This window comes from Aedes albopictus, chromosome 3, assembly GCF_035046485.1.
Source record: "Aedes albopictus strain Foshan chromosome 3, AalbF5, whole genome shotgun sequence".
NCBI lineage: Eukaryota > Metazoa > Arthropoda > Insecta > Diptera > Culicidae > Aedes > Aedes albopictus.
Genome location: NC_085138.1, coordinates 256,610,126 through 256,619,667, shown reverse-complemented (window position 1 = coordinate 256,619,667; position 9,542 = coordinate 256,610,126). Strand labels below are relative to the sequence as shown.

Below are 9,542 nucleotides of genomic sequence, written 5' to 3'. Positions count from 1 at the left end.
AGGTGATTTGTTGGGAATTGCTCTTTCATCATCGACCAGTGCAGAAAGTGACATGGTTTTGATTGATTGATTTGTCTTTATTAAAGAGACTTTCAGTCCTTGGCTGGTTCGTCTCTATTAGTGACATGGGTTTCCCGTGATGGCGTCACAGAAAATCAAATCGACCACATCTGAATCAGACTAAAATGGAGACGGAGCCTTCTAGAAACAAACGTAGCGCCGACATTTCGTCCGACCATCATCTCCTAATCGGCGAGACTCCGACGAGAATAATTTGGGTGAGCTACGCACCCGGAGAAAGCAGTGGATCACAGATGATACCTGGAGAAAGAAAGAGGAGCGAAGGAACGCCAAAGCCGCGATAGAGCAAGCGAAAACACGAGGAGCCAAAGCCGCAGCCCGTCAGCGCTATTCGACTCTCGAGAAGGAAGTAAAACGCTCATGTAGACGGGACAAAAGAGCGTGGGCAGACTCCCTAGCCGATGAAGGCGAGAAAGCCGCAAACATCGGTGACATCCGTCTCATCTACGATATTTCACGTCGCCTTAGTGGGACTAAGATGTTACTAAGATGGACAGTTACTGACTGATCCGGCTCACCAGTTGAAACGCTGATTCGAGCACTTTGGAAACCTTTTTCAAGTGTCGGTCACGCCATCAACACCTCAACATGATCTGCCAAGATTTCGACGAATTACCAGTGTCAACACCGAAGCTCCATCAGTGCAGGAGATAGAAACAGCCATCCGTAGCATGACATCGAACAGGACCCCAGGGGTCAATCGCATATCAGCTGAGATGCTCAAAGCTGATCCCGTAGTATCCGCACAACTACTGTATCAATTATTCTGCAACATATGGGAAATCGCGACATCTCCGGCCGACTGGATGCAAGGCGTCTTAGTAAAGGTACCGTAATCTGGGGGGAAGTTGATCACTTTTGCTCTATTCTTTTGAATAAAATCAAGTGCAATGCACATGACTTCAAACAAGTATTTTTAAAACATGTACTGAGTGGACCTGTTTCAAGTTCCGTAAACGAAATTTTTACAAGAAATTGCTAAATTTTATAAAAATTGCTTAAATGACCAAATTTGAAAACTTTCAATCCGGGGTGAAGTTGATCAACCAATGACATAACATTCTAAGAATAGAAAATTATTGAACAAACTAAATTTGATGATGCTGAATCTGAATAAGTTATTAAAATTCTTACAACTAGTGTAGTTTGTATGTTAAAAATAACATAAAGTTTAGTAAGTTACAGATTGACCCACATTAAACGCCTAAAGGTATGCAATTACTATAAAAAATCTTCTTACTTTCGCAAAAAAAAGCTTTTTTCAAATAAAACTTATATGTTAACATCTATTTTAACTCAAAGCTATGTTCAATAAGCCTACCCTGAATAAATAAAAGTGTTTGTGAGTCATCTGATAAACATGGCGTTGCTGGGAGGCGATTTTTTTTGAAAGGCAGTCTTTTCACCGAGTTTCAATACACATCCAAAAAAGTCGATATTTTATGTTAAATCTGTTACAATTGCCATAAAAACCTTCAAAAATGCTTCAAATATATTCACACAATCGATTTACATCGAAAGTTCTTCCATTGATACAGAATTGTGGCGTCCTCAGCGGTTGAAGGATGTGGATCCCAATGTGATCAACTCCACCCCGCTGATCAACCACCGACGAACCGACGTGACAGTGGTGATTCAAAACTGTCCCCCCCAAATTTAACGGTCGACCAGCAAAGCGAGCGAACGCTTCTGTCAAATCAGCGCAGACGCGAACCTCTTCCTATATGAATACACGGGGGTTTGGAGTCAAGCTATCAAAACAACGCGAACCGTTATAGAGGAGGCGGTAGTGTTCGGCTATTTTTCATCATGGCGTCGGGGACAACAAATTTGAATATATTTGTTCTAGCTATCACGTCGGTTCGTCGGTGGATCAACTACCCCCCAGATTACGGTATCCAAAAAGGGTGACCTGACTGTATGCGATAATTGGCGGGGCATCATGCTACTGTGTATCGTTCTCAAAGTCCACTGCAAAGTGATTCTTAACCGGATACAGGAGAAGATTGACGCAACTCTCCGACGGCAGCAAGCAGGATTCCGTGCCGGACGATTCTGTGTGGACCATATTGTCACGCTCCATATCATCCTGGAGTCTCTCTACCTGATGCTCATTGAATACGAAAAAGCTTTCGACCGTCCCAATCATGGAAACATGTGGGAAGCCCTCAGGCGCAAGGGTCTCCCTGAGAAAATCATCGGCCTCATTGAAGCACAGTACAGGGCATTTTCGTGCAGAGTACTGCCCAACGGTGTTTTGTCCGATCCCATCCGGGTCGTTGCTGGAGTGAGGCAAGGATGTATCCTATCACCGCTACTGTTAATCATCGTAATCGACGAGATCTTGGTAGGTGCGATTGATCGTGAACCAAATCGTGGATTGCTTTGGCAGCCCATTACCATGGAGCACCTAAATGACTTCGAACTGGCTGATGACGTTGCTCTCCTAGCTCAACGGCGCTCTGATATGCACAGGCAGGTCTTACAATCAACGTCAACAAGACCAAATCGTTGGATGTAAACACGGTCAACCCTTCCAGCTTTACGGTAGCTGAGCAATCAGTGGAGAATGTTGAAAGCTTCCAATATCTTGGTAGCCAAATGGCGGCCGATGGCGGCACTTAGATCGACATAGGTGCACGGATCAAGAAGGCAAGGGCTGCTTTTGCCCCTTACCGTGATGGACTCTCCAAAGCGAGTCATCGATGTTCGTTGCTGCAGGCTACGCAGCTAACCTTGTGGGTGCGATGTGCACTAGCCCCTCTCTGAAGCAATACCTTCTTGGTGGTTCCGGAGAGACGTAGGGTTTGGCGACCATAGGAATGGTTTAGTGGGTACGAGGAGAGAGTAGTCCTGGATTTTACTTTTGTTGTAGAAGACGGCCTGTCAGACCTACACTACCCTAACCTTCTGTTAGGGTGTCTGTTGAGCAGATTATCCCCCTATGGTTTAGAAGGAAAAGAAAAAAAAAAAAAAAAAAAAAGGGCTGCTTTTGCGAGTTTAAGAAATTTATGGAAAAACAACCAGATTAGCCGACGCACCAAAATCCGAATTTTCAACTTGAACATGAAATCTGTGCTGCTATGCGTCAGTGAAACCTGGTGTGTATCAGTGGAGAACATTCAACGGCTGCAGGTCTTTATCAATAGATGCCTGCGGTATATAATTCGTGCATGGTGGCCTCGCAATTGGATCTCCAACGTGGAGCTCCATCGTCGATGTCATCAAAAGCTGATAGCGATGGAAATTCGGGAGCGAAAGTGGAGGTGGGTCGGCCACACACTACGCAGGGGCGGAAACAAAATCTGCAAGCAAGCGTTAAATTGGAACCCAGCAGGACATCGCAGCAGAGGCAGACCCAGAGGCTCATGGCGGCGCAGCCTCAACAACGAAATCAAGCAAGTCGACAGAAATTTTACCTGGCCACAGGTCAAGGCGATGGCTGGCAATCGCCCGGGATGGAAATCTTTCAATTCAGCCCTCTCCTCTGCACCACCGTGGGTGCCCAGGATTGAAAGTAAGTAAGGTTCTATTAGCTAGTACACCGAAGGATTTGCTGATAAGGCAGCCTCCACTATTACATTATTCAGGGTTGTCAGGTTTTATCGTAACACGGACACGTGTCAGATCACAAAATAAAGTCCATGAAAGTAAAATGTACAATTTATTATCCAGCTCTAGTTTACTATAAAATACAGATAAACTCTGCCCAAACACAAGAGCACAGTCAAAAATTCCACCTTATGACCGGAATCTATTCCACTATTCATATGTGCATATAATCCGTCGTACTCCTCGTCAGAGATCACATTATCCGTAATGCTAGGATATTCACTTTCACTGGGATACTCGATAGTCTCCGTCGTTTGGTATCCCGAATCTTCTATTTCAACTAGAATTAGAAAACAATATTAGTAACAAACTTCGCTACTAGGGTAGGATGCCTATAGCAAGCATACCTTCTCCTCCGGTGGCAAATCTCAGAATATTGCTGGCATCACTCCATCCGTATCGGTTCCTAGCCAAAATGACGACTTCGTACACGCTGGTTCCCTGAAGACCCTGCAGTGTGTAGCCCATACTATGCAATGCACCGGCGGAAACATCCGACGGAATGATCAGTTCATTCCAAGGAAGATTTGGGTACCTCTTGTTCGGGGTTATGTTGCCCGATGGGATCTTCCGGAACTTCAGTTTGTACTCGATGATGGGCGAATAACTCTCCACCTGCCAGATGAGATTGTGCGTCGTTGGAGAGGACATTTCCGTGGAAGGTTTGAACGAGGCCTGCATCGGTCGTCCCGTAAGCTCGAGATGGGCACCCTTGATACCGATCTTGTTCTCAGCTTTGCACTCGTAGTGACCTAGGTCGGCGTCTTTGACGTTCCGAATGGACAGCACATGCCGGTAGACGGTATGGTACTGTGGTTTTGTTACGATGCCATCTTGCTTCGTGTAACGTCGATCCGAGGGCAGCGGCAGTCCCTTGTGGAACCAATGGACGGCTGCCGTTGGGGCGGATGTAACTATGCACTCAAGTTGAGCATTTTGGCCGATCTTTGTGTGGATGGGACTGGTTCTTACGGATACTTCCGGTATGACTGAAATATTAAAATACAAATGTAAACTGATATAATATACAAGTAACGGATAATTATATTAAACAAGTATAACATGAAAAGTTGATTTAGCAGTAATGAGGCGTAGCGACGACGCCAGTAACAAAGAGGAACTTGCGACTGGAAGCTCGGTACGTGAAACTGCAGATCACTCAATTTCATCTGGAGCACCCACATAGGGTACCGCGCCACTTTAGCGGTGGCTTCTATATTCGTCTGTTTTTCACTATTACTTAGTCAATTTTGAACCAATTGACTTGAAATGTTGTACACGGGTAGATACTATACCTATCTCACCACATTCCAAAAGGTATGTCAATTGGTTCAAATTTGACTGAGTTATAGTGGAAAACAGACGAATATAGAAGCCACCGCCCAAGTGGCGCGATTCCCTACTTGCCGATATACTGAAGGACCGCGGGCTCGGCAATGTAGCGCTGCAGGAGGTGTGTTTGTCAAGATCAACGGATTGAACGATTAGAACTCATCATACCATCTATCAGAGCTGCGGCAGCACACTGATTAACGGATGGCACTTCTTCGAAATTATCGACATCATGGTACTACTAACATCGACTGTGATCAATACCTGGTGATGGTAAAAATGCGCCAAAAACTGTCCGTGATTAACAACATAGGGTACCGACGGCAGCCTCGGTATAATGTGGAGCGACTGAAGCAACCGGATGTCCCCACCGCATACTCGCAGTATCTAGAGGCCTCGTTGCAGGATGAGGGCGAGCTCAATGAAGCCCTTCTCGATGACTTCTGGAGTACCATAAAAACAGCCATCAACTAAGCAGCTGAGACCATCATGGTGTACGTGGAATGGTGCCAAAAGAACGATTGGTTCGACGATGAGTGTAGAACGTAGAAGAAGGGCGCAGCAACACGGTACTTGGTAGCAGGGATGGGAAATATAAAAATGTCATTTTATTATTGGCTAGTTTCACTGTACTTATTCAGAAATATTAATCGGCGACATCATTGATTATCCATAACTAATCAGCATTATGGTGATGCGTACGTACAGAAATTTACATCGGTAGTGGTCTAAATAGAAAAATGTCATGACATTTTTTTCATGAAATTCCGCGAAATTTTCCATCCCTGCTCGGCCCCATCAACCATTCCATGAAAAAAAAATAGATTCGAAAATAAAACTGCTCTGATATTGCTCAAATACGGCAGGAATTATCGTTACCAAAAATAACAAGACCCTTTTTTTGTTTTGCCATTAGGGTGGCCATTTTAAAAATAGGGTGGATTGTTTTTTTTTTAATTTTCATACCGTCATAACTTTTGAACCAATTGGGTTCTTTAGGGGTATCCAGATTATTTCATAATCAGATTCTCCACCCAAAAATTAGTCGAGATCCAAAATTTTTGAAGTCCGGGAACTATTTTTAAAATGCATTTAAAGTTTGTATGGGGAAAATTTTTTGTTCGGGGCGAACTGTCATTTTATCGATTGAACTGTCATTCTATCCACGAACATTAAAACTGTTTTGTCAATTCAACCATCAAAACAAAGGTATTGGAATTCAATAAAATCACATTATACTCAGAAAAATGAGCTCTTTCGATTAGGCTATAGAAAATAGCATTATTTTATTCACTAAACAACCCAATTGACCGATTTTCAATCTTTTCTGGCGACTGTAAAGATTAAAGAACACCGGGGCAAGTTGAAACGGGTGGGGCAAGACGAAATGCGAAGTTTTGACATAGACTTCAATACAATTTGGAAATTATTCCTTCGCTAAAACATTGTTTGAATCAAAAACCATGTGTTATGGCAATCAAATTGTTTGTCATCATTAGAAAACGTCATGTTAACCCGCTGTTATATCTTACCCCATCCGTTTCAAATTGCCCCGGCATACCTTATTATATTTATTTATTATTAGATTTAGGAAAAAAATCGCGAAATAAAATTAGTTAACATTAATGCAATAATCGATTAACATATGCAAAAATAGACAAAATAACAGCTTTTTATGATTTTTACAATGTTGGACCACAACGACTATACTTTTTTATATTTTTTAACGAAAGTTTAACTATTTTTTTTCAAAGCAGCAAAAAACTTGAAGTGTTTTTCAAGACGTTTTTGAGCTGCATTTTTTTTTAAATTCCAAGTTTTGTGCTTATATACATACGTATGGAATGACCATCACTTCAAAAATGCCGTTTTTTTTATTTATTTTTTTTATATAAGATGACAAAGGGTATTATCGGCAGGTTTGTTCTCTTCGTCATAAGGCGGTTTTGTTGGCCAAATTGCCTGAAACTTGGTCATATAATCCGGCTTAATTGGGAAAGATTTGAGTGTAATTTTGAGTTCAATAGATTTAAGACGACTGCCGCAAATACGTAAGTTCTCCTATATACAGCCATGGGCTACTGGGTGAACCTCAGTTACTAAAAAAAATACCAGTGATTTCGCCTGCTGCGGAGTGATAATCCTCTAAAGATTGCTTCATGCATTCCTTCAGAACTTCCTTCCATAAATTCAATCTGATTTTCCTACGTAAGTTTCTTCTCAGATTCCTCCTACAGTTCTATCTAAGATTCATTCAGGAGATCCTTCTGGAACTCCTGCAGGAGTGCCTTCAGAGATTGATGTAAGAGTTCTTTCTAAAACTTCTCCAGATGTTCCTTCGAGGGACCCCAGAAGTTCCTCCTGAAATTACTCCAGCAGTTCCTTCTGGTAATGCTTCAGAAGTTTCTTTTGTGATTTTTCAAGCAGCTTTTCCTCAAGGAGTTTCTAAGAGTCAGTCTTGGATTCTTCCAGAAGCTCGTTTCAGGATCCCCTCAGAGTTGCTTTACGAATACCTCCTGAAGTTCCTTCTGGGATTCCTCCAAAATTTTCCTAGATTGATCATTAGTTGCTTCTGGGGTTTATCCAAGAGTTCCTTCAATGATTCATCCTTCTGGGAATTTTAATCAAAATTTCTTCCGTAATTCACTCCTTCCTTCTTGGATTTCTTCAAGACTCTTCTGGGATATTTCAAGGAGTTTCTTCAGAGAAAATTCCGAGATTTCTTCAGGAATTCCTTCCGGGATTCTTCAAGATTTTTTTTTCTTGGATTCCTCAAGGAGTTCCTTCTGTAATTCCTTAAGAAGTTCCTTCTGAGATGTCTCCAAGAGTTCTTTCTGGAATTGATCCAGGAGACCTTTCCTGGATTTCTTCTGGGATTCTTTCAGGATTTTCTCCGGAGATTACACCAAAAGTTCCTTGTGGAAACCTTTCATGAATTTATCCAGGTTTCCTCAAGAAATTGTTCTCCTTCCAGAAGTTTTCCCCCGGAATGCATTCTTTCAGAAATTGCAAGAATTTGTCCTGGAAAAAACTTCTTGGGGGATTCCTTCTAGAACTTATTCCAGAATTCTTTTAGGAACTTCTTTCTGGATTACTTAGGGATCGGATCCTGGCGTTCCTCATCCATTCCCCAAAATTGTTTTATGGAATATCTCCAGCAGTTTTGTGTAGTTTCCTCCGCATGTTCGTTCTGGGTTTCCTTCAAAAGCTCCTTCTGAGATAACATTTCTCCAGGATTTCCTTCTAAGAACCCCGAAAAAAAAAATACTTCTGAAGACACCCCAAAAGGAATCCCATTCCCTGAAGGAACCTTTATAGAAATCTCAAAGGAATTTCTGTAGGTATCACAAAAATAATTCCTGGAGGATTACTAGTACTCCTGGATGCATGCACGCAGAAAAATATCGATAAGTTAAACCTAGAAACGCGTCGATTTGCTTCTATCATTCTCGTATGCATTGAAGCAATTCATCGCTTTTATTGTTTCTATTCTACTATATCATCAAAACAACAATTTTTTTGAATTGAATCAAATATGCGCTTTGTTTTTATTGTCAACAAACATCCATTATTGTTTCTATCAAATAAATTTGTAGAATCAACAATCTGGATGTTTTATGGTCACCATTTTGTGTTTGTAAGAAAAACAGAGGACCTTTCCTTGCGCGAAATTGCTGAGTCAAAAGTGCGACGAATAGTAATCGTAATGTTCGTTTTCGTTCGATTTTTTGTTATACTGCTGTCAAAATAGTAAGTGCAACTGTGGAGTCGTCATTTTACTCATATCCTTGATCATTTTAGAAATTGTACGAGGTAAGTTGAAGATAATTTCAGAACGACTGATTGAATTATATGTTTGCTTATTTATTTACATCAGAACTTTTTTTTTTCTTTTTAGATCGAATATCCAGTGATGTTGGCTCTGCAGGAATTCGTTCAAAATAAGCGCCGCACTACCCATTTGAAAACGTAATCAAAATATTTTTAGAATCATTAATTTTATCTTAAATTGTGTTATTCGATATATAGTTACATACTGCTAATGTCTGTATTATATTAATACATACATGAAAATAAAATCTAATCAATGAAGTTGTTTTTAATATAAAAAAATAGGATTTATAAGTTTTAAGATTTATATTTATTGAAACAACAAATATGAGTATTAGTTTCAATATGGCTTCTTTTGTTGTTTCAAAACATTGTTTTTGTAGATTTGATAAATTGTATTTTTGTTTCAAAAAAAAAAAAATGTTTTGGTTTTGACAGCTAGTCGTTTTTGGGCATTTTTAGAAACAACAAATTTCATTGTTGTTATAAATTTGTAAATTTGTTGAATCAACAAAATTTATTGGTAAGCCCTGAGTCTACAATAAAATTTGTTGAAACTATGCGTAATTCTTTTGAGTTTACAATAGATTTTTCTGCGTGTGCCAGATGGAACCTCTTCAGGAATTTCAGAAAAAAAGGCTCCTAGAAGAATCACAGAGGGAACTTTAGAAGGAATCTTTGATAGA

General features: G+C 40.7%; 1 protein-coding gene across 1 annotated transcript in view; it reads right to left on the bottom strand.

Moving 5' to 3' along the window:
* Nucleotides 1–3,730: 3,730 nt before the first annotated feature.
* The window catches only part of LOC109424446 (neurotrimin), a 32,405-nt gene continuing 26,593 nt past the window's right edge, over nt 3,731–9,542 (bottom strand). The window contains exons 6-7 of the mRNA XM_029852341.2: nt 4,041–4,682; nt 3,731–3,973 (exon numbers count right to left, since the gene is read on the bottom strand). Coding sequence (XP_029708201.2) covers nt 3,759–3,973; nt 4,041–4,682 — 857 coding nt within the window. The 3' untranslated portion in view covers nt 3,731–3,758. The remainder of the gene's footprint in view (nt 3,974–4,040; nt 4,683–9,542) is intronic.